This window comes from Stegodyphus dumicola, chromosome 10, assembly GCF_044657685.1.
Source record: "Stegodyphus dumicola isolate Sdum_Otavi_A_Nest chromosome 10, ASM4465768v1".
Classification (NCBI taxonomy): domain Eukaryota; kingdom Metazoa; phylum Arthropoda; class Arachnida; order Araneae; family Eresidae; genus Stegodyphus; species Stegodyphus dumicola.
The window spans coordinates 41,658,581-41,685,353 of record NC_140777.1 but is presented as its reverse complement, the minus strand read 5'-3'; the positions used below and the strand labels follow the sequence as shown (position 1 = coordinate 41,685,353).

The 26,773-nt window shown below is 34.5% G+C and overlaps 1 protein-coding gene across 1 annotated transcript in view; it reads left to right on the top strand.

Moving 5' to 3' along the window:
• Positions 1 to 26,773, top strand: part of LOC118190787 (DNA polymerase epsilon subunit 3-like) — a 39,884-nt gene that overhangs the window by 4,038 nt on the left and 9,073 nt on the right. The window contains exons 2-3 of the mRNA XM_035361562.2: positions 7,735 to 7,811; positions 16,646 to 16,731. Of these exons, the coding sequence (XP_035217453.1) occupies positions 7,746 to 7,811; positions 16,646 to 16,731 (152 nt within the window). The 5' untranslated portion in view covers positions 7,735 to 7,745. The remainder of the gene's footprint in view (positions 1 to 7,734; positions 7,812 to 16,645; positions 16,732 to 26,773) is intronic.

Here is a 26,773-nt window from a genome sequence, read left to right as displayed (position 1 = left end):
AGGGGATCATCTTCTTGATGAGACGGGTGTCACGATCCTGGAGCCCCAGTGATCTATCCTCTTTTCCGTCTCCTCTCCTCTTGGCTGGAACTTTTTCCCTTCCCTTCTCCCTTGTGGTTTCTTTCTACGGAGTTTGGGGCTCATCACGAGAGGCTGGAACAGATCTTGTTTCTAGTTTTCGAGTGGCGAGAAAACTGCCCACGTGTTTGCCGTGCGTGGAGACGCGTGTCGCTGGAAAGGAGGGTCCTGGTAGTTGAGGGGCGAGGTACTCTCCCCAACACACTACTTTGGCCTCTGCTTCAGCTAAACGGGAGGCACCTTAGTCGTCCTCACGGGTGTCAATCGGCTGGTCACTAGTCCTTGTATCAGTGGCTTGGGGTCAAGCTCTCGGGAGTACCTGCTTTCGGGAAAGCCAACTGTGGGGCTTCAGTTTGCTTATAGGTCCGGCTAGCCCTAACACAGGAATCTGTGTTCCCTTGTTGGGCTCCGTGGTGGGCGGGGCCGTCGGACCTGAATCTTATATTTTCTATCATGGCTTCCCTTTTCCTTTTAAAAAAACCTGAGTCAAATGACACCAATCAAGACATTGAAATCATAGACAAATCAGTGAGCAAGAAAATTCGTACCGATGCAAATGCCAAAGTAACTTCTAAATGTCCTCGCTTTGTTGTTGTTTCCAGTGCCTCTGAAGAATTTAAAAAGATGTCTCCTTTTCTGATAAACAAATATATCCATTCTTGCGTAGGTGAACCAAAGAACATAAAGCATCTCCGTTCTGGAGACCTGCTTATAGATACTGTCTCGCCAACCCAATCTGCTTCCCTTTTGTCACAAACGAAACTTGGAAATATAGCTATAACTGTCTCAGCGCATAAATCTCTGAATTTTTGTAGAGGTGTGATCTCGGAAATCGACCTTCTGTGTGTTTCAGAAGAGTTCGTTTCCGAGTTAGCCGACCAAAAAGTCTGGGGTGCTAGGCAGATCAAGATGCGTAAGGAAGGTCAGTTGATTGACACAAAGCACGTGATCCTGACCTTCAAATCGCCTGATCTGCCGAAAAATATTAAGGCTGGATATCTAAATTGCCCCGTAAGGCCATATATTCCAAATCCCATGCGATCCTTCCAGTGCCAGCGTTTTGGCCATTCCAAGATGTCCTGTCGTGGGACCCTGACGTGCGCTCGATGCTCGTCGGTTGGCCACGATAGCGAAAATTGCACCACTGCAGCACTGTGTATTAATTGCAAGGGCAACCATCCTGCATTTTCCCGTTCCTGTCCAAAATGGAAATTAGAAAAGGAAGTTCAGACCATAAATGTTTCTAGAAACATTTCCTATGCCGAAGCCAGAAGACAAGTTCAAAGCACACAGCCTCAGTCAAACAAATCATATGCCGGCGCCGTTAAATCAACATGCACTATAGCCACTCAAACTTCCATAAGTACACAGACTCCACCAAATAAAACCCAACAATCTGCAAACAAGAAAAAGGAAAATGCAACACATGTCGTACAAAATAAAGAAATAGTTATTCAAAGCACACCAAAACATATCCCTCCAAAACCAATTAACAAAAATAGAAGTCCCAGCAATAGTTCTGTAAATGAAACGATCTCTGAATCCGCAGATTCAGACAGTATGGAAGTGGAGGATGGATTGGAAATTCCTGAACATCTGCTCCCGCGCAAAACTAAAAAGAAACACAGGAAGGACAAACATCAATCATAATGGCCACCCTTGTCTCATGGAACTGTCGCGGTTTCCACCGAAATTTCCTTGACATCAAAGCTATGATCAATACTTATCATCCTGTGTGCTTCGCAATACAAGAGACGAATCTGAAACCAGATTAACATGCAAAACTTCAGAGATTTTCTCTCGTCAGGAAGGATAACCTTGCAGGTGAGCGTGCCAGTGGAGGTGTATGTCTCCTAACCTCACTGGACTATCCCTCAAGTTCCTTTCCTTTGACGACTTCTCTCCAAGTTGTCGCTGTACAAGTAAACTTTCATATTGTAGTTTCAGTCGTTTCTCTTTATTTGCCTCCTAATGAGCACATTGATCAGCAAGATTTAAATGATCTTTTAGAGCAGCTGCCTGAGCCTTTCATAATAATAGGAGATTTTAACGGCCATAGTCCGCTCTGGGGTAGTAAAGATACAAATTGCCGTGGAAGACAAATTGAGCAGATGATCGAAGATCATAGCCTTTGTCTCCTGAATAATGGGCAGAATACTTACTTCCACGAGCCTTCAAGGACATTCCATACTCTCGACCTTGCCATCTGTTCACCATCTCTGCTGCCATTTTGCACGTTTAGTGTGGGAAATGATCTTTACAACAGCGATCACTATCCCATTTTTATATCTCTTTCACGAAGAGGAGCAAACCCCATGTCGAGATCACCTCGATTCATACTCGATAGGGCAGACTGGGAACTCTTCTCTTCCTCCGCAGAGCTGACAGAGGAAATGGTAGAAGATGTGCATATGGATGACGCTGTGGAAGCTTTTACTAATACTATTATTCAGGCAGCTATGCTTTCGATTCCTAGAACATCAGGAAAAATACTAAAATATTCGAAACCGTGGTGGAATCGCGACTGTCATGAAGCACTGAAAAAACAGAAAAAAGCATGGGGTTTTTTTCGTAGATATCCTACTCTGCGAAACCTCATAGCCTTTAAAAGAGCCAAAGCAAATGCACGCAAAGTAAGAAGGCAGAGCCAAAGGAAATGCACGCAAAGTAAGAAGGCAGAGCCAAAGGAATTCTTGGATTTCATATGTGTCGTCAATAACATCCTCCACGCCTAGTAAGCGGGTTTGGGAAAGAGTTCGAAAAGCATGCGGCATATATAAAGACCACTCACTTTCCTTTTTGGAAAAAGATGGGCGAGTGATTAGCTCCATAGAAGAAATTGCAAATACTATTGGTGAGATATTTGCTGCCGTTTCTTCCAGCAGAAACTATTCACCTGCATTTCTCTCTATCAAGCAGCACTCTGAAATAAGTCCCATCGCATTCAACTCTACCAAATTTGAGCCTTACAATAGAGCATTTACTATGCTGGAATTAAAGAGAGCTTTATTGCAGACACATACGTCTTCTCCGGGTTTTGATGGCATAAATTACGAAATGCTAAAGCATCTGTCCTATAAGTCACTGACTGCCCTTCTCACTCTTTACAATAGTGTGGAAGGAGCGTATTTTCCCCAGTGCATGGAGGAGAGCTGTTGTCATTCCCATTGCTAAGCAAGGGAAAGATCCAAGGAATCCCTCCAACTATCGACCAATTGCCCTTACGAGTTGCCTCTGCAAACTGTTTGAAAAGATGGTAAACAGCCGCCTAGTCTACTTCTTGGAAAAGAATGATATTATATCGCCTTATCAGAGCGGTTTTCGAAAGGGAAGAACAACTGTAGATAACATGCTCCTCTTAGAGACATCTATTCGAAAAGCATTTGTAAAAAGAAGCCACCTTGTCTCGATATTCTTCGACATTGAAAAAGCTTATGATAAGGCATGGAGATACGGTATACTCCGGGATCTTCACAAGAGTGGCTTGCGCGGCAACCTACCAATTTTCATTCAAAATTTCTTGAACAGTAGAACTTTTCAAGTAAGGATTGGCTCTGTTTTTTCGGATGTTTTCTAACAGGAAGAGGGTGTGCCTCAAGGCTGTGTGCTTAGTGTAACGCTGTTCAGTTTAAAAATAAATTCTGTATTAAAAGAACTTCCTCCTACCATCTTGGGATCACTATATGTAGATGATTTACAGATTAGCTGTCGAGGAGCAGACATGAGATACATAGAGAGGCAATTGCAGATGGCTCTGAATAAGATCCAAGAATGGTCAGAAAAACAGGGATTTACCTTTTCGAAACAGAAAACTGTGTGCGTGCACTTTTGTAGGAAGCGAGGTCTCCATCCTGAACCTGAGTTATATCTAAATGATACAATTATTCCAGTTGCGCCTGAAGTGAAATTTTTAGGAGTGACGTTCGACCAGAAATTGACTTTCCTTTCTCATGTTTTAAACCTGAGAAAGAAGTGTCTAAAAACACTAAATATTTTAAAAGTGTTGGCGAACACCTCCTGGGGTGCAGAGCGTTGCTCCATGCTTCGCATTTACAGAGCGCTTATCCGCTCTAGACTGGACTATGGCTCAGTGGTTTATGGATCCGCTCGCTCATCTGTTTTGTTAAAACTGGATCCTGTTCACCATCAAGGTTTGCGGATTTGTTCAGGAGCTTTCAGGACTTCTCCTGTACAGAGCCTATACGTTGACTCTAACGAACCATCACTTTATCTGAGGCGTGAGCAATTGTCCCTTTTACAATATTTTAATATCTTATCCCAACCTGAACATCCCAATAAGCTGTGCTTACTTGATAATGAGTGTAACACTTTATTTGAAACACGTCCATCCTGTGTTCCTACCTTTCCTTTAAGACTTCGCCCTATCATTGAGGAACATTCCCTCTCTGATATGCGCCCCCAAGCAGTACAGAACTTTGAAATCCCACCTTGGGAAAATTCACGGATTCAGCTTCTTGATGTTTTCAAACATCACGTGAAGGCGAGCACTAATGAGATCGTTTACAGACAACTCTTTCCTGAGCACAGGCACAAATATAGCAGTTATTATCCAATATACACAGATGGATCAAAGTCAAATGATCATGTAGGGATGGCTTTTGTATTTGAAAATTACATAGAGGGCAGATGCCTGCACCATGCTTTCTCAGTCCTAACATCTGAACTAACTGCAATATATTATGGTCTTTTGTACATCTCAAAGCTCTGCCACAAAAAGTTCATAGTTTACACAGACTCGTATAGTGCTCTTAAATCCTTGGAAGCTTTTCCCAACACTCAGAATCCTGTGGTAGTGGATGTTCTCAAAATTCATATAAATTTAACGATTCGAGGTTATGAAGTCCTGTACTGCTGGGTTCCTGGACATGCTGGAATAAAGGGAAATGAGCTTGCAGATATCGCAGCCAAATCTGCTGTTGAACTGTCCAGTCGCCTTATCCCTTTTAGAGATATCTGCAGTGTCATCAAGGAAAAGGTCCGAAAAAAATGGCAGCAATTTTGGGATGTTCAGCATCACAACAAGTTGAGAAACGTCAAGCCTAGAATTGAGCATTGGGATTTTGTTGGAAATCGTAAGGAGGACGTTCTTTTGACTCGCCTCAGAATTGGTCACACTAGAGTCACACATAACTATCTTCTCAAAGCTGAAAATGAGCCTGTTTGTTTATCTGTTCGTCATATTTTAATTGAGTGTCCATGTTTTAATAATCTTCGCCAGAAATATTTTAATAGCTGTGACTTACCTCTCGACCGTTTAATCGGAAGAGAGGTCAATTCTAATTTATTTTATTATTTAAAAGAGATTGGCTTTTTTACCAAATGTAATTTGTTTTGAAGACTGTGTCTTGAATTTTAATATGTGCTTTTAACTTGTGTTTATATGACTTTATCCTCTGGATTTGGTACATTTATCTATTTGTTTTTATTTATTGAACTTTAATGTCATCAATTGTAATCATCTCATCTTTTGTTTGGCGCGTCATAATCATCTCTGGTTTTTGCGCCATAATCACTCACTCACTCACTCACCCAGAGAACTGTAAAGTATCTGGAGATATGCTATGCACATGTCTTGAAGAATATTTTTTACACGTTTTCGGTGAATGTGTGGTTATCAGAAAATACCAAAAATTTCTTATATGTTTTTAAGGGTTGATCTTTGGATTATGGTAACTTGGCGATTTTTTGGCAAAAATTTGGCGACCAACTCTGCTACAGCAACCCTCTGTTTTTTTTTCGCCGCCATTTTGTCTTCACGAAGTAAAGACATGTTTCTTTTCTTTTTATTTACTCAACACTTTTTCCAATAATCTACTAACCGAATTACACTTATGCTAGAAATTTTATGGAACAAAACTGCTTAATCATGACAAATATTAACTGCAAAATTGGGAAAAAGTGCAAACTCTTTGCCGCGTTTTTCAAAATCGCACATACACAGTAACCATGTACACGTCGACTTATTTTTACTTAAAAAAGCATCCCAGAATTGCACAAAAATGGCATTGCGCACACTCTTGACTTTATCCATCTAAACTGCTATTTTCTCATAAATTACAAAAATTTACACGAAAATGCAGGAAAATTTTGTGAATCTTTAAACTCGGTAAAAAGCACATATATGAAATTACCTGATCGCGAAAAATTATATACCCTATCCAAGGATGAACATTTCCACGTATAAATATAAATAAAATATCCAAAAACTTTGACCTCTAAATTATCTATTATAAACGTCACCAACAAATTCAAAACAAAACATTAAAAATGGTTACAAATACTTAGTGTCAAATATTTAAATTATTTCCATGCATGTTTACTTCCACTGAAACGTATACCAAATTGCTACAAACATATAATTCACAAAATAACTATCATTTAATTAAAATATAATTAAACCATATACACGTCGACTGATTTTTACTTAAAAAAACATCCCAGAATTGCACAAAAATGGCATTGTGCACACTCTTCACTATATCCATGTACACTGCTTTTTTCTCATAAATTAGAAAAATTTCACGAAAATGCATGAAAATTTTGTAAATCTTTAAATTCGGTAAAAAGGACATATATGAAATTACCTGATCGTGAAAAAGTATATACCCTTTCCAAGGATGAACATTTGCACGTATAAAATAAATAAAATATCCAAAAACTTTTCCCTCTAAATTATCTATTATAAACCTCATCTACCAATTTCTAACGCAAACAATAAAAATGGTTCCAAATACTTAATTTTTTCCATGCACATTTACTTCTACTCAAACGTATTCCAAAATACTACAAACATATAACTCTTAAAATCACGATCATTAAATTAAAATATAATTAAATTAAAAAACACTACTTAAAATATATATAAGCACATACATTAAATTAATAAAAATTAGCTTACAATCTTAATTACTTTAAACTAAATCATTGCTAATAACAATTTTCCAATAATACCATATTAATTTATTTACTCCTTACATTTAGAACAATGCATAAAAATAATATCCTCAAATAACTAAAAATACTAACTTACCTAATCTTCTACAGAATCTTGAGTGCATGGCGGATCACAAAATGTCCATTTTCACCAGATTTCTTGCACCACCATTCAAACTTATCTGTAATATCCTTCCTTTTACACAATCTCATTTCATATCCACATGTTGGACATTCATACTTATCCGCAATTAAGCAATTCTTTTCAATTACACATAAACACAATAAAAATTTCGGATTTACTTTATATAGGGCCATGGGATCCAAATATTAAACAACACTGTTTCACCGAACATAGAATGAAACTGATGCTGTACAGCAGATATTTTTACAAATTTTCCGATTAAAGAACAGTGATTCGTCCATTAATGTCACATGACATATCTCATGATCTCTCATTTCCCTCACACAAAATAATGCGTAATCGGAACTGAGTACTTCTCACATTATTCCCAAAGTCTTAGGTAGTAACCTTTATCGCCTCCAAAATGTCGCCAAACTACTTGTTACCATATTCCAAAGATCAGCCTTTTTAAGATTACACATGCATAAATTAATTTTTTTAAAAAAATTTTTTAGTTGTATTTTCAGGTTTTGTTATTTTGGGTTATGTTTCTGATAATTCTATTAAAAATATTGTAGCTCTGTGTGTCATGGCTCAAAAGCCTGAAGACTTCAACTTACCTGTTTCTGCTATATCGAAAATTGTAAAAGATGCTGTGAGTATATTTCTTAATCTTATGAACCAATGTCCTTTATATTATTTCTTAATCTTATGAACCAATGTTCTTTATATTATTTCTTAATCTTAGAACCAATGTCCTTTATATTGAAATTTATTAATATTGTCTAATTAATCTTTGTAATGTGGTAGAATTGGTGACTTCCATGAAACTGTTTGTTGGTTGTATAGTTGTTTGTTCTTATGTTGAAAAAAAATTATTTAGCTATAATTATTTTTGAGAGAATATATTTATGTATAAACTCTGATATGATAAAGCATTAATAGCATACAGTAGAGTTTTAATTACTTGAACTTTAAAATTAGATGAAAGCAACCTGTGTTAAGTGCGGATTTTGAAGAAAAAAAAAAAAAAACTGTATTGGTTTTAAGGGCAATCGTATAATAGCTCTTCTTCTTTAGGAGCAAAATAGCAAAAGTTCTTTGCTCTTGAAGAGAGACCTGTGTTTGATTGTCTTTAAAACCAATGGAGTTCTATTCCAATTCTGCACCAAACTAAATTTATCTTTTTTGCCTAATTTAAAATTTTACACTGCCGTGCTTTTCTTCTAGTTTCTTGAATTTTGATGAGTCAAATTCAATGTAAAAGTGTGAAATTCAGAATTAATATTAACTGTTCTTAAATTTTCAGTTAGTTTTTTTTTGGGGAGGTCTTGATAAAGTTTGATCATATGTAACAAAGACAAATATGATAAAAAATATATCTTTATGAAACTCAGGTGTTTAGTGAAAATTATATCACTTCTAGCCATTTTGCTGGAGAAAATCCTAATATCTTTATGTAGGGTTTGTGCTGTCCTTAAGATTCATTAACTTTGTTCGTCTGACATTTCTATTTTTTATGATTGCCATTTTAAGTGTGAATTAACAAACACTATGGAGGAATATTTTTTTCCGATTCATTGAGAAATTTATTTTTTATAGGATATTGTTTGAATTCCCTCATACTTCTAATATAAACGGTGCAATACGTTAGTATTATGTTTGAAGATTTGTGTTCTTTGAAGAACCCTGAGAGTTATGTGTAGTGGTGGGTGTAGAACTGAGGCTCTCTGCTACAGAAGTGTAAACTGCTTTTATAAGGACCTTAAGTTTTACTAACATTTATTTTATTTTAAAACTTTACTGTCCTCTCCTATTTTCTACTTCTGGCTAGAATAAGCTCGTTAATCTGTTTATGCGAATTGTGCATGCTAACGTTTAAGTATTTAAGTTGTGGCTTTTCGCCAAGAACAGAGTTAGAAGGAGAGAGAGTGAGCCTTCTTACCACTTTATTTCATGCGTGCTTTCAGTGAGTCGCTGTCTGCCTTTAAGGCCAGAGATTTAGTCCTCTTTATAGTAAGACGTATTGTAGCTTTCCACAGTTTGCATTCTACATACACAATAATCTGAAAAGCCAACCTTAGTGTTAGTCATCTGTGTAAAGTATTTGAAGTTAGCTGTTAAATTTAGTTAGCTAGTTCTAATTTTCTTGCATTCAGATTGTAAGTGGTCGGTCTTTGCATCCCTAAGTGTGGGAGCACCTGTAAAGTGTGGAACATAAAGGGTAATTAAACCCTTCTCATCTTTGTTATTCTTTCTACAATTTTCAGAACTTACTCTCCAGTAGACTCGCAGTTCTTTTCAGGACACCTACATGTTCCCTAAACAGATTAGAAGGAATAGTAGTCCTGATACACTAAGTTGAAAAATTAACATAAAATTTAATCAGTGACTTCCTATCCTTAATATTTAACATCATAGATGAACTTATGTGTCAGACTATGACACATTAATGAAATTATACGATGGATAATGTGTGTATGTACTAGATTGGTACAATATGACTAGATCCTGCTTAATAGTGCATTCATTTAGGCAGGTATATGGCGATGTAGAAAGATAATCCAGGATGCTTATGTAGATTCTTATCTCTACTATGCTGTTCCTTATTAGGACTCCTTGCCTCATGTTTCTGCACTGCGCTTCAGACAATCACATCTGCTGGCTACATTGGAAAACAGCATCAGACAGGCATAGCACGGAGGTCAAACTTCAGCACAATTAGAAACGGGAAAACACACTACCCTTTCTCTCTTCGCCTTTCTCCGTCAGGAGGACCCTCTTCTGCGCAGCCATATAGTTCACCTTTTCTGCTCAGTGCAATCGCGAATGGGAAAAATGCAAATTTCTGTTTCTTACACTTTCCCTCGATGAGCGGAAAAGAGAATAAAACAAAAAATGACATTTATTAGTTAAATTTTAAGTTCTAATACATTCATGCGTTTCCTATGTTTGTCTTTGTCAAGATTCTTCTTTAAAATATCGGCTGGCATTTCTGTTATAGACACATACTTAATGTCAATTTCTTTATTGTCACATATTTCTCTTATGTAGTAAAATGGAGTATCAATGTGTTTTGTTCAAAAGTGATGAACTGGATTTTTCACTAAATGTTGTGCACTTTGATTGTCATTGTACAATACAGTTGCTTCTGTTACTTTTTCCAAAAAACCTAGCTCTCTTAATAGCAAATGCAAGTACATCGCTTCTTTTGAAGCGTTAGTTAATGCTATGCATTCTGCTTCAGTGCTTTGATAGCGCTACAATTCTTTGCTTGCGTGATTTCCAAGGAATCGGGCTTCCTGCTAATATGAAACTATAGCCACTAAATGATTTCATGTCAAGAATATTTTTGGCCCAATCCATGTCTACATAACATTTAAGATTTTCATTTGTTTTGCTATAAGTTATCTTCACGTTTATCATAGATTTAAGGTATTGTTGTACATGTTTTGCTTCCAGTAGAAATATTTCAGGTTACTGTTAAATTGACTAAGTTTACTAACAGAAATTGCAATATCAAGTCGCGTAGATACAGCTAAGTAAATTAAGGATCCAATTAATGATTGATACTTAATATTGTCTACACTTTCATTTTCTTTGCCAATGTTTGATGAATTGCATAGTTTAAGTTGGGATCTAACGGTGTTGATATAGGTTTACATTCTTGTATACCGTATTTAGCCAAGAGTTCTTTTATGTATTGAGTTTGGCTAACTGATACATGTTCATTATGCTCGATGTTAATTCCTAGACGCTGTTTTATTTTACCCAAATTCCTCATTTGAAAGGTTTGGCTGAGAATTTTCTTAATATGTATCATGGAAGATTCTGTTTTAGCTAGAATTATCAAATCATCTACATAAATAGCGATTATGATACGTGAAGTGATCTGTTCCTTTTCGAACATATATACAATTATCTGACGTTAACTTTTCGAATTTAAGTTTATGCAAAGTTTCATCTAATTTCAGATTTCACATTTGTCCTGCTTGCTTGAGTTCAAAGATTGACTTTTTTTCAGCTTGCAAACTTTGCCTTCGAAAGTTACAAAACCTTCTGGTTGAGACATAAAAATCTCTTCATCAATTTTTCTGTTCAGATAGCTGCTTGGACATCCATTTGATGTATTTTCAGGTCATATTCGCCAGCTAAGGCATTTGTACAGAGATGTAGCGAACTACAGGTGAAAAGTTTTCTGTATAATCTATTCCATACTTTTCGAGCGTCCTTTGGCGATGAGTCTGTTTTTCTACTGATTGACTCTGCCGTCCGCTTTTCACTTTATTCGGAATACCCATTTGCAACCAATGGCTTTTCTATTTTCTGGGAAATTGTTTAATTCCCACGTATTGTTTTTCATTAACGAACTGTATTCTTCTTGCATAGCTGCTCTTCAGTTATCTACATCTGGTCTAAATAAAGCTTCTTCTATAGTTTCTGGATCTGCAAAAAACTTCAGAATTTACTAAATTAGCTTGTTTTTGCTGATAGATTTTTCTTGGTCTACCTGGTTTTCCCGTTTTTAGGAACTTAGGCCTCTTTCTGAATTATGATCATGTATTATGTTTTCTCTGGCTTCTGCTGTCCCTTCATTTGGCATTTCAGAATTTTCTTCATCAGGAACAAATTCTATGAATTCCTGTTCGCCTTCAGTTGAAGTTTTCGGGTTGGCTTCTGTTTCAGATTCCAGCAGTTTCAAAAATCTGATGTCACAACTTTGTGTTACTTCAGAAGTTCCAGGCTTCCATAGACGATATGCTTTCGCTTCCTAATATCCAACAAGAATGTATTCTTCACTTTTTGGGAGAAATTTGTTTTTCCTGTTTGAAGTTGTTAACGCAAAAGCTTTGTTTTGTATGATCCTGAAATGAGATACTGTAGGCTTTCTTTTAGACCATATTTCTTCTGGCGTTTTTGATCTGTTTTTAGTCGGACATCTGTTTCAAATGTAGGCAGCTGTATTCACCATTTCTGCCTACAATCCTTGAAGCAGTTTTGCTTTGAACAGTAGACATCTGGCTATTTCAACTAGGGTACGATTGGCACGTTCTGCAATTCTGTTCTCTTGTGGTCTATACTCCACTGTAAATTGTCATTTAATGCCCTGCTTTTCTAAGAATTGATTAAGTTCTTGACTTTTAAATTCTTTTTCATTATAGCTGTGGAGAATTTTCAGTTGTTTCCCTGTTTGCTACTCTGCCTGAAATTTGAACCTTTTAAATGCTTCAAGAGCTTCGGACCTTTTGTGTAAGGTGTACACACTAATTTTTCACAATTTGTCATCGATGAATGTTATGAAGTATTTTGTACTCCCTAAAGATGTGACATTCATAGGACCACATATATCGGTGTGTACAAGTTCAAGTACGTGATAGTTTATTATGCACGTTTCCTTTGGGAACAGTAATCTTGTTTGTTTGCATTTAGTACAAGTTTCACAAAATAAAGTTTGACAATTACATTTTGGAATTTTTAGACCATATAACAACTTGTGGAAATGCATTCTTTTTAAGTCAGCTAGATTTAACTGACCACATCTCTCATGCCATAATTTCAGTTTACTGTTTCAGTTATTTATGTAGCCCTTTGACACATTTGAAACCTCAATTACATCCTGTTGACTTTCATATAGACCATTTTGCTTTGTTGCATATAAAACTACATTTTCATTTTTGTCTTTAAGCCATGCATGGTTATTTTTAGTAAACAGTACATTTACGTTGCGTTGCTGCATTAACTGAAATTAAGTTCATTTTTAGGTTGTAAACATATAATAACATCATGAAGTATTTGGTGTTGTGAACTTGAATGAACACTTGCATAAATTTCAACTTTGCCTCTCCCTTTAACCTCTAAAATCTAATTATTTACTAATTGAACTTCACTTTTTATGTCAGTTATTGATGTAAATGTACTTTTGTCATTGCACATGTTTTCTCGCATTGTATTCACAATTGTGAGAGAACAACTTGGTTTAGGGGATTCTTGATTAGGATTTTTTTTTTTTCGTCTGCATTCTGATGCTTTCTGTTACAATTATAAGACTTTAAGGTTTTCACGTTATTTATTAACTAACACATTCTGCACGTGGCTGTTTTTTTGTGCTTTAAATTGGTGACTTTTGGCTTCTTCTAGTAACTTAACTTTTAGCGTGTTTAAGTCTGGCAATTTATCACGAGTATAAAACTTTCAAATTCCTCGGTTATAATAGTAAAACAGTTAAAAATTCTTTGGGAATTTCAGATCCTATTTTAGCTAATTTATCTACAACTTCGAAGAAAGAAGTTAAATACTCCTGAATGTTTTCATTCGCGTTCATTTTTTTAGAGATAAGTTGCTTCATGAGACTAACTTTAGTAACAGGGCCTTTAGATGTATTTCATGTAATTTCAACCATGCTTCGTACGAGGTTTGACATTTTTTAATGTTCTACCTCAGATGAATTCACGCTCAGAGCAATAATTGTTAAAGCTTTTTGATCTTTTGAAACTCGCTAGCCAACTTCGGCTAAGATACTTTCATATGTTTCTGGCTTGACTAACTGCCCACTTGCGACTTCCCAAAGTTCTGACTGAATTAAAATCATTTTCACTTGTAAACACCATACTTCAAAATTACTGTTATCCAGTTTCTCAAGCTGTGTATTTGGGTCCATCATGTTCACTAGATACATATGGTTTCAGGAAAGAAGAGAAATTTTGGGTTACCTTGTTTTCCACTTAAAAAAAAAAAACCCACCAACTTTCAACTTACTGCTTAGGCATATTCTTTCATTGGACTTAGACAGAGACCTGGACACCTGAGCTCCTGGTTACGTAGGGAACTGGTTACCATAACTTAGTCACACTGGTCATCTATTACTTGGGCGCATAACCTATTGTATTTGAAGAACCTTGAGAGTTATGCATAGTGGTGGGTGTAGAACCGAGATTTTTCTGCTAAAGAAGTATAAACTGCGCTAAGTTGAAAAATTAACATAAAATTTAATCAGTGATTTTCTATCCTTAAGATTTAACAACGTAGATGAACATACGTGTCAGAATATGACACATTAATGAAATTATACGATGGATAACATGCGTATGTACTAGATTGGTACAATGCGACTAGATCCTGCTTAACAGTCCATTCATTTAGGCAGGTATATGGCGATGTACAAAGCTAATCCAGAATGCTTATATAGATTCTTATCCACACTATGCTGTTCCTTATTAGGACTCTTTGCCTCATGTTTCTGCACCAATCTTGAAAGAATCACATCTGCTGGTTATAATGGCAAACAGCATCGGACAGGCATAGCACAGAGGTCAGACTTCAGCACCATTAGAATCAGGAAGACAAACTACCCGTTCTCTCTTCATCTTTCTCCATCGAGAGGAACCTTCCACTTGGCTATGTAGTTCACCTTTTCTGCTCAGCGCAATCGTGAATGGGAGAAATGCAAATTTCTTTTTTTAACACTTAGCACAAATCGTGAGTTCCTTCCTTCCCTTGATTGAAACATTTTGAAGTTATTTCTTTTAGCAAACGAAGAGTTCAAAAAATATTACATCTAAAGCAACTTTTCCCTTTTTGGAATTGGTACAATGTATTCTTTTTTTTAATATGTTAGTAAATTTGGTGACTATCAATATTTTGGAAATTTTAAGATCAATTTACATACAAAATTTTTGATTCAAAGATTTTCAAAATTTTCGATGATTGTTTTTACAAACATAATAAACATTAATGAATATCATTAAAATAATTGTAATATGTTAAAATTATATAAGAAATGACATTAAATATCATATTTCCCTATCATATTTTAACTCCTTAACTGCCACGGAAAATGTACAAGATTCATTTCTCAGTGCTACGGTTTTCACACAGGTGCGCGTAGTTATGCGATGTATTAGGGGGAAAATAAGTGCAAGTTTTACTTTCTAAAAACTGTTTACTTTCACAAAATAAAGAATAAAAGAAAAAGATGTAAGAATAATAAAAATGATGTTTTTATAATTAAAAAGGATCTCTAAAATGGAGTTTCAATCAATTCATTTTTAGAAGGTAAAGTATAATATCAGGTTTCAGTGTTATACCTTGTGAAATCAGTATGCTTAAAAAAATATATATTTCTTCTGAACTGGTTGAATGCCATGATTTTGTTCTTGATTTTTCATTTGCAAGGTGTTGGTTCATATACTCATTCTTGATTTTTCGTTTGCAAGGTGTTAGTTCATATACTCGTCTACAAAACGATTAGTTTTAGTAACAATATGAAGCCCGAGCAGTTCATAAAAAAATAATTCAAAAAAGATAAATGTGTTTGAAACATCCGTTATATCTTTCTTTATTCCTGGAAACTACTACAAAAAGTAAATGAAAACAGAGGACACAGAATAAAAAAAAATACGTTTTACTCAAACAACACCAGCCAATACTGCGCAGTCATTACTTTCACGCCTTTAGACACATCCCTCCCTCCAGTTTCTCCCCAACTTCTCTGAAATAGTATCCTCCTTAGCATACTTCGTCAAGGTCATTGTGGTGTTGCATTTCAAAGCTTTATGAATAATTTTACTGGTGGCAGCGCAAAGCAAATGATAGTATTTGGGAAGGGCGTATATATATGCCTGTGGCAGTTAATGCATCGGCTGAGCAAGGCGTATATATACGCCCGTGGCAGTTAAGGGGCTGTGTAGTTATTTTTCGTTTTGGCGACTTAAAAGTATTTTGATTCTGAAAAATTAACAAGATAATAAATCTTATAAAACACTTCTAAATAAAATCAAAAATGGTACTGCAATTATTTTAAAATGAATTTAAAAATAAATTTGCCTTGCATATTTTTCATAATAATTGTTTCAGAATATTAAAATATATATTGATTTTGTCATTAAAATTAATTCACTTTACACTTTTCGATACTTGTTTTTAAGGTGCCCCTCCCCCCATATTTAATTGCCAATCAAACGAGATGCAACATGTAGTGAGATATAAGAACACGTGGCGAGATTTCACTGAAATATTTTGGTTTATTAGCTATTCAAATCTTGAGGACCACTTTAATAAGGAAGTAGTTGGGTACTTCCTTATTATAGCAGTCCCTCAAATTCAATTGCTAATCAACGAAAGTGTAACATGTAGCAAGGTATAAGAATACATGGTGAGATTGAACGAAACATTTCGGTTGATTAGCCATTCAGTTTTGCGGTTAGCTATAATAAGGAAGTATCCACTTTTTCTTTCGTAATTATTTATTTATTTATTTATTTATTTATTATTATTATTATTATTTTGTGTGTGTGTGTAGAAATCCTATAGCTTTTTGTATTTGCAAAGTTGGTAGGGGATACTTTTTTTTTAAAAAAAAGATTTTAAACTTAGCACCTCAGAAGCTTTGAAATAGGGTTTATTAATTATAGACACCCTATAAATATAAGTATAGTCATATTGTATATTTTTAACTAAGCAAAGTTTTTAATCATATTTTTTTCTGCTTAGATTCCTGAAGGTGTTCGAGTAACTGATGGTGCAAAAGTGGCATTATCAAAAGCAGCAAGTGTTTTTGTGTTATATGCTACTTCTAGGTTTGAGCTTTATTTTAAAATAGTTTTACATTCATTTTATTAATTTTAGATAATTTATATCTTTTATTTATTTTGTAATTGATAAAGTTCAATACTTTCTTATTCTATTTCTTGCTTATTTATATATATTCTGAAATATATACAGTCAAAAGTCGTTAATCCGGACTCGTCGGGACTTCGGCGATTCCGGATTATCGATTTTTCCGGATTATAGATCATCAGTTTAAATCTCGTAAGATGGCATGCAGAAATTCTAAAATTAAAAATATGAAACCATAATTTATGAAATAAAGAACAATTATGATCTAAAGGGTATCAAAATTTGCAAAAAGAAAAAGCTTAATATTTATTTGTTTACTTTATTAAACATTTCTTTCAATGTAAGTTGTTTAAGTTTTGCTTCGTTTCATGTGATAATACTTTCTCTTTAATTCTATTAAACAGACATAATTTCTTGTTCAGTTACAAAGTTCCGCTGTTCAAGTCCTATAATTGCTGTGTCAAGAACACCGACTAATTTGTCAATCGAAATTTTTTTGTTTTCAATAACCTCTGTCACTTTTCTTCGCTATCGGAAGCGAATTATAATGACGAGGAACTTGTTTTAAATCATATCAAAGACGGAGCATATCGAGATAAAATACTACATTTGGTAAGGAATTATAAGCCAAATAAAATAAAAACATCTGCGCTGAAGATAAGGATAGTGGTGACAAATCAACTTCCAATTCATTAGGCGCCCGCCGCCGAGCAGCGTGAAATTGATAAACAGATTTCGGATTTCAAAAAATACTTTCGCTTTAGATCCTTTACATATTAACAAATATATATCGGAAATTCTATTTGATATAATCGAAAGTTTAAGCTTACTTTTATAAAATTGCTCTTACAGTCTGCAAAAAATAATAAGCCGGATGCAATTCGAAAATTAAGGAACAACGCAATCATCAACATTAACTGAAATAGATAATTAGATAATTTTAGCTTATACGTCCATTATACATAAAATGTGCAAGCGAAAACGTATTCTGCACTTGCGCACACTCATATGCGCAGTCGTAAAAGGTCTTACGCGCATGTGTGAACGCCTCTGCGCATGTGTCAACGTGGCGCATGCGCAGAAAGTTTTTAGTTTTGATGTCCGGATTATAGATCATTCCGAATTATGGGTGTCCGAATTAACGACTTTTGACTGTATAGACATTCTTAATACCTGAACAGAGCAGATATAAAAATTGTGTCCAATATATTGATGATAATCTGTAGTTTGATTTATTATAAATTTTTATTAGTGCATGATGCAGAAGGTAATTTTTGTTTAACGAGACACCATTACAAAACTGCTCTCCAAAATGCCAAATCTGATAAAGTGATTAATTCACTTTAAGAGCAGAGTAGAATCCATTTGAATGATTTTTTGTGTGACATCTTGTATGTATGTACAGAATAAAGGACTTTTTTCTAAAACAGATTGTATTGAATGAATTAGAGAGACCTTAATGGTCAAGAATTTTGCGCTTTGAGCTGCAAAAATTATTTAAAAAACTTTACAAGTAAGAGGTGCATTTAAAAGCTTATGCTAAAAAATTCATTTGACTCTATAGTTCCTTAGCAAAAAAGTAAAATCATTCAACATTTAGAAACAATAATAAAGTAGTGAAAGAAAACTCGTAAAAACTGAATGTTAAAATTACAAGTCGAGATGACTTCAAAATCAAAAAGGGTTAGAAAAAATTAAATTTTAATGCACAAGGAATTATAAAAGGAATGTTGTAAAAATTAAACATATTACAAAAATACATGATATGTACAAAAAATTACAGCAAATGGTAAATAACTCAATTCGAGGTTTGGTTTTGGTTTTTATTAATAATGGCAAAGCACTCTAGGGCTATCTGCCCAAGGGAAGGGATGCCTTTGTGGAGGACTTTTTAAGGGAAACTGGCTCGTATACACATTACACATAGCTCAATTCGAGGTTTGCGCTGTATTTATCAAGGGTAAAGCAGCTCAAAACTCTAATCAAGTTATTACCTATAGTGCCTTTCATCAAACGATAATAATTGAGACTATAAACACAATTTCACTATTAGAAAATTCTAACTTTATGATCTAAAAATGTTTGGTAAGTCCCACTTATATCGCTCTTTTCCCGACGCGCGCAATTAAATTGATAATGTAAAACTTACTATTAAACTATAAAAAGCTCTACAAGTAAGCTCATTTATGCAAAGGTATAATTCAAATAAAATAGATAAAAGGCTATTGACGAGCTGTAATTTAAATTGTAAATGTAAAACGTACTATTAAACAACAAAAAATGTATACAAGCTAAAGAACCTATTAGTCTAAAAATTACACAATTTTAAGGGAAAAATGCTCTAATTAGAAAATTATAAACTTTTTAAGGAGAAGAACCAAAAGAGACATAATAAATACGTACTGAAATGGGTCTTCCAAAGATCAAAGAATAAAACAAAATAAGGACGAAATATACTTACGTCCAAAGCTGTGGTCTGCAAAATTCAGGAGCAGGAATTTTGACGGCGTAGAAGTGTTGATCCATAATCTTCAGTTTTATTTTCAGCAACATGTCGCAGCTACATGCAAGTCAGCACATTAACCCCTTCGCGCCGACTGTCATGTCTACGTGCTAGCAACAAACACACTCACTTCCCAGCCGACACGCAGGCGTGGCAGAGCATTTTCCCGTTCAGCCTCGACTGTCACGTATTTGTGCCAGTGTCCTGGAACGTTTTAAAAACTATAATTTCTGCCAAAAGATGGCACTGTATGTCCATATGATTTCAGATACATGTACATTAGACCTTCTACTCGAAATGAGAGAAGCATGACTCATATACATGTGTTTTTGATTATATAAACAAAAGGGGAAATAAATGTTTCCAAATGGCATGATGTATGACGTGTTTTTAAATTCGCACGTGGTAGTTGTTTATTGTAAGTAGAGAAGTTTTATTTTCGCTAAAGCGTTGGGTACTTCGGTTTGCAGTTCAGTTCTTAGAAAATAATTAGATCTTGTTAGACGTGAATTCTTTCTGTTTTTACCGTTGCAATGTCGAAGCGTTGAAAATGTTTAACAGAGCATGAAATAGCAGAAATGATGCAAAATATTTCAGATATTGATTCTGAAATTCTGATATTCTGATATCGATTCTGAAAGATTAACTGAAAGACATTTTCCAAAACTTTGTTCAGAAGAGACTGATAAGAAAATGAGACGACGATGCTTCGTTTGTTCACATTCCCGGAAAAATCCTCCAAAACGGTAAATGAGTTATTACGAGTGCAAGGAATGTAACGCAGGACTGTGTGTAGATCCCTGTTTTCAAATTTTTCATACGAAAAGAGAATTTTAAGTAATATATTTAGTTTTCAGATATATAATGTTAAAAGTCATAAAATGGTGAGTAATGAAAATAAAATGTGTAAAATATGCATTTAAACAAGAAATAAGGTAATTAAAGTATACAGTGATGGCCAAAATTGTGGACACTTTTGGAAATTTTTATGTTTTTGAACTTTGTATGCTTATAGAAAACGTTACGTTTCACAAAATGCAAACTTGTATATATCATTTTAAAGAGAATTTATTACTGAATCCAATACAAAACACAAAATTCAATTATTTGCAATACAAAAAAAGTTAAGCAATAATAGTTATCGATATACATTAGATAGTGATGATTGCAGCGAGTTATCAGTACTTAGTAGGGTACCCTTTATTTTTTATTACAGATTCACATCGACGTTTCATTGAGCTGACAAGAGTTTTAAGCTCTTCTTTGGTTATTACATGATGCCAGGAAACAATTATAGCCTCAATTAGTTCCCTTTTATTTGATGGGCGCCTCATTCGGTCAAGAGTTTTCAAACGGTGCCACAAATTTTCGATAGGTTTGAGGTCAGGACTGTTTCCTGGCCATGACAACAATTTAATGCTCTTTGTACAAAACCGCTCTTTCGATATTTTGGCCGTTTGGCAAGGAGCAGAATCCTGCTGAAAAATAAACGAAACATTGTTGGGAAAGAGATCTCTGATGGAAGGTAGAAGTTTTGGTTCTAGAATAGCGTCAATGTATTTTCTGGCATTCAATGTCCCATCGATGACATGAAGGCGACCAATACCATCTGCTGACATGCATGACCAAATCATAACACTAACTGGGTTCTTCACAGTTGCTTGAATGCAGTCAGGATGTAGCTCTTCTCCTATTCTACGTCTTACATATTTTCGCCCATCACTACCGAATAACGATATCTTAGTTTCATCACTCCATATAACTTCTGACCACTGATCATCTGTCTAATTAATGTGTTCCTTTGCCCACTCTAGTCTTTTTTTTGTTGCTGAAAATTAAGTTAAGGCTTTTTTCGTGGAATTCTACCTCTCAGTCCAACATCTGTTAATCTTCTCCTGATTGTTCTTGAACTGACAAACACCAAAATCATTCAGATCACTCCTGATGGCCGCTGATGACATTTTTCTATCTTGGAGACATAGTCTTTTTATTCTTCTGTCATCAATAGATGTAGTGCACCGTTTTCGGCCTTTTCCTTCTTTGTTTTTTATTGAATTTGTCTCCTGATATCGTAAACAAAACTTTCTGACTCCAGATGTAGTCACTGAACCACCCACCTGTCTTGCAATTTCAGCATAGGAAAGACCACTTTCTCATAACACAATAATATTACATCTCTTCCTAGGTGTCCAATCTACTGTTTTATTTGATTTCATTGCTTTTTGACCAAATGTTAAAAATTTTTACAAAAATTACTACTTGTAATTGCAGTGTATAAGAAACAGGTCCTCCTACAGAACAAAGCAAAATAATGAATTGTTTCAAGTGTAAACATGATGTCAGCTTCTACTGGCAGTTACTAACATTTGATTGGTTTTCAGAACAAGAACAGTGATTGGCCAGGAAAGCTAGACACTACAAACCACTTCATAACTGTGTTTTCATTTATATTATAGTACATATAACTTTTTTTGTATTGCAAATAATTGAATGTGTTTTGTATTGAATTCAGTAATAAATTCTCTTTAAAATGATATATAAAAGTTTGCATTTTGCGAAACTTAACATTTCCTATAAGCATACAAAGTTCAAAAACATAAAAATTTCCAAAAGTGTCCACAATTTTGGCCACCACTGTATATATAAAAATATCTATAAAGCATAAACCGTTTAAATACTCTATAGAGCATTATTAAACAATGCGTTGATACTTCGGAAATTTCATGGATTTAGGTTTAATAACAAAAAAGCCCCCGTCCCTGGACAGACGCTCGCGTAAGACACTGCTGGCCTTCGCGATAAGCGCGTGTTTGTGTTACTCGGCACGAAGGGGTTAAATGTGCTCATTCCAAAGGGCTTACATTTTTTGATATATTTGAAGCAAAAAAGAAGAAGCAGACAGACTGCAGTACAGCTAAGACAAAGCATAGAAAGAAAGTACAGTAAGACCCCGCTTAACGCTGTTTCGTTAAGCGCTGTTTCGTTTTAGCGCTCTTTTATTTCAACCCGGGGATTCTCCGAAATTGTGTGCAGCGCTAGGTTTCCAAATAACATATCCGAAACAGTGTAGTTGTGTTTCTTTCTTGGTGGACACATTTTTATCATTTGAAACATTTGTTGACATTATTGCAAGTTTAAATTTGTACAATACTATAACGATTAATACAGTGACAAATATTATGATCTTTAGTTTTTATCATGGGTGATAATAAAAAACAAGAAAAGAAAGCAACCAGAAAAAGGATTTCACTGGAAACTCAAATGCAAGTGATTAGAAGATTAGATTCTGGTGAACGTCAATCTCAAATTAGTGCTGCATTGATTTTGGCAACTTCAACAATAAGGACAATTCTTAAGAATAAAGAAAAAATACTGTCATCGGCAACTGCAACTACGTCAAGCTCTGCAACTAGAATTACCCGTTCTAGAAATAACATTATAGAGGAAATGGAAAAATGACTGTCTATATGGATTGACGACGAAATTGAGCGCAATATGCCATTAAGCCAATCTATCATAATGCCTTCTTAACAAAAAGGCAGAAAATTGGAAACCCAGAATAGACTGAATGATCTGACTGAGAATTTTATTTGTTTTTAAAAGTATATGCGTTTATATTGTTTTTATTTTTGTAAGAAATAAATGTTTGATTTTATTTTTATTAAAAAAACATTATTAAATTTAATGCCTAACCATTTTTTATCCGTCTTCCCCTAACCCCATTATTTACATGTTAAGATAGCCTCGCTTAGCGCTGTTTCGCATTACGCTCTACTTCGATGGAACGTATCCCCCGTGTTAAAGCGGGGTCTTACTGTACATAATGTTCAGGATGAAATCGTAAGTCAAACTGAGTTAGTTTTGGTTCTCAAAGCATTTTGATTGGATAGTTAATATTGCTGTAAAATTATTATTGGCTGCTTGAGTTTTAGTTCAATTTACATCACCAGAATTATGTAAGAGTCATATGACAAGATTTTTCTTGAAATGACACAGTGCAAATAGATGTTGCTATTTTTAGAATAGAGAAGGGGAATTAATTTACGCTGCTAATTTAATCTTTTACATATTCTTTATTTTTCTTACATAATATATATATTGCATAATAATTTATTTACTAAAGAAATATTGATTATATTACCTCCTAAGATTAATTTTAGTAGAATTATCTAAAAAGAGTGAATCCATAGTTAGTAAATTTATTTCCAAAATATGTTTTAATGTAACTTGAATGTAAATTGTTAAAAATGTTTAACGGGGACTTGAATTAAATCATGAATAACAAAATTTTAATTGTAAAAAGAAATTAAATTAAAAGCAAGTAATTAAATTAAGAGCAAGTAATCATTGCTATTGATCGGAAATTAGTTGACTTTTCAAGGGGAACAAACCAACTCCTGTTCAATGTACAATAATTAAGAAATAAATACGAAGGTGTTTCGTCCTTTACTCAAGTAATAAGGCGATGCCAAACTGGCAATTTAAGTTAGGCCAAATATTTCTGTGAATTGAAGGGATCAAAAACACCAATGCAGAGCACCAAAGAACTCATTAAGCATTTTCACTAATTCAATTTTGAGTGAAAAGCAATTTATGCAGTAAAATTGATAAATTAGTAATTTAAATTAGTCCCCTCTCTGTTTTGTCAAGTTTCTTCGCTAGGCATCTCTCCGCCATCACCAAGTTCCAAATCAGTCATATCATATGTCATATATGTAAGAAAAATAAAGACTATGTAAAAGATTAAATTAGCAGCGTAAATTAATTTTCCTTCTCTATTTTAAAAATAGTAACCACTATTTGCACTGTGCCATTTCGAGACTAATCCATGTCATATGACTCTTACATAATTCTGATGACTTAAATGGAACTAAAACTGAAACAGCCAATAGTAATTTTAAAGCAATATTAACCATTCAAATCAAAATGCATTGAGAACCAAAACTAACTCAGTTTGAATTAAGATTTCACTCTGCACATAACGCACTTGCTTTCTATGCTTTTGCGTAGCTTGACCTCAGTCTGTCTGCTTCTTCTTTCTTACTGCAAATTTACATAAAATGTAAACTTTTTGCAGTCGGCACATTTAATGTGCCAACTTGTTTGTGACCGCAACATGTTTGCTGAAATAAAAAATGAAGATTTAATCTGCCTTTGCTTCTAACTTCCTATTCATTATGGATGAACATTTCTATGCCATCAAAATTCCTGCTGGTCAATAACTTTAGTTTGATTTTATCACATACACACACACACATATATCTATTAAAAGGAGGACTTATAGAAAGCTGCAACATATTGGTGATAGTTCTTTGCGTTGTAATAACTTTGAGAGGCTTTACTGTGCTATTGGAACAAGGACACTCGAAGACAGACATAGCTGTAAATTCTACACATAATTTTATTTCTTGATAATTTAATTCTTTGGACACATATTCTTTTCTATTGCACATCATCATTGTGGATGCTCTGTGCACCCCACAATTATAATATAAAGATGATATTTTTAGAACAATGGACAATAGCGAGCAAAGGCTAAGTTGGTTAATTAAGTAGTTCCTTACTAGTGGCAAGAGAGCTAGATGAAAAGTTTGCCCAGTTATCCAGTATGTCAGCCTGTTAAGAGAAGGCTTCGGTTTGAGTTATGTCATTAGCATTATGCGGTACAGAAAAAGGCATTATTTGTAGAATGGGGAGGGAATTGTGAGGGTATTGGCAAAATTATAATTTTAATAATTAAAATTATAAATTTGATTTACATATTTTTATATTACACACACATATATATACAGAGAGTTTCAGCAATTTGGTTACAAATTTTCAGGGGAGTTAAGAGTGCACCTGGACTGTTAATGAAAATCTCGCAGCAATGCATGGTCAGAAACGCTTTCATAGAGTTGTTAGAGATGATACAAAGGAAAAGAAACAAATCACATGAACAGGGTGAGAAAACATATTTATTATGCTTAGTACAGCAGAAAACAAGAAATGAAAACGGAAACCAATAACAATTGTCATCAAAGAAGGAATTGAATTTTATAACATGTAAATTATGACCCCGTACTGTGATGTAAGCCTTAGATGTGATGTGCATGGATGACCTGATGTTCTGTAAATAACTTAGCTTGTTCCAGACTTCTCCCAGCAGCTGCCATGATGCATTTCCTGAGCACTGTTAACGGGGCCTGAGCACTGTTAACGGTTGTATACCTTTGTCTTGACGTACCCCCAGCATAGTCAATGCGAGTGAGGTGTAGTATCTTGCTGGCTAATGATTGAACCATACCTGCCAATCCAGTGTTAAGGATACATTGCATTCAGGTGAAGACACACATCTAGGCTGTTAATGTATGCGAAAATTTAACATTCCCAACATTTTAGCTGCACTTAACATAATAAATATGTTTTCTCACCGTGTTCATGTCCATCCTTTCTTATGTTTTGCGTCATCACTACTGCACCAGGAAAGCATTTCCGACCATGCACTGCTATGTGATTTTCCATCGTCTAGGTGTACTGTATTTTTCCTGAGAGTTTGTAACTGAATTGCTGAAACACCCTGTGTGTGTGTATATATATATATATATATATATATATATGAACCCTCCCTCCACACGAGGTAATGCTGCGGTGAGCTCTGTTTATTTATTTATTTTATTATTTCATATATATTGGAAAATTGTGCATTATTATTATTATTATTTTTGCTTTAAAAATGATTGAATTATGTTGTTATGTTTTGTTCAAAGTTTTTATGCCTTTAGTTGATCTGCATGCAGTGGTTATAGAATTATCAGCAATTTAAAAATGTAATTTGCATTAGGCCTAATGAGAAAAATTAACCTGTTAATTTTTATTCATAAAACATGATAAGTTAATGTTTATTTAAATGGTAATTTTCTTATCACAATTGCAGTTTTTATCAAGCATGAGCTGTCCTGTTGCGCTTATTTGTATTGTTTTCATACAAGTGCCTTGTTGTGAAGCAGATTATTGATGTTTTGAAAGAATTGCATAAATGTATGAAATGTGGAAAGATGTGAAAGGATAAAGAAAAGTTGCTAAATGTATTTTTCACGTGACTGCCTTGCTATTTGCTCAAAAAGAAAAGCTTACTATACAAAATACTACAATCAAAAGTCGTTAATTCGGACACCCATAATTCAGAATGATCTATAATCCGGACCTCAAAACTAAAAACTTTCTGCGCATGCGCCGCGTTGACACATGCGCATAGGCGTTTACGCGTGCGCGTAAGACCTTTTACGACTGCACATATGAGTGTGCGCAAGTGCAGAATACGTTTCCGCGTGCGCGTTTTATGTATAATGGACATATAAGCTAAAATTATCTAATTATCTATTTCACTTAATGTTGATGATTGCGTTGTTCCTTAATTTTCGAATTGCATCCGGCTTATTATTTTTTGCAGACTGTAAGAGCAATTTTATAAAAGTAAGCTTAAACTTTGGATTATATCAAATAGAATTTCCGATATA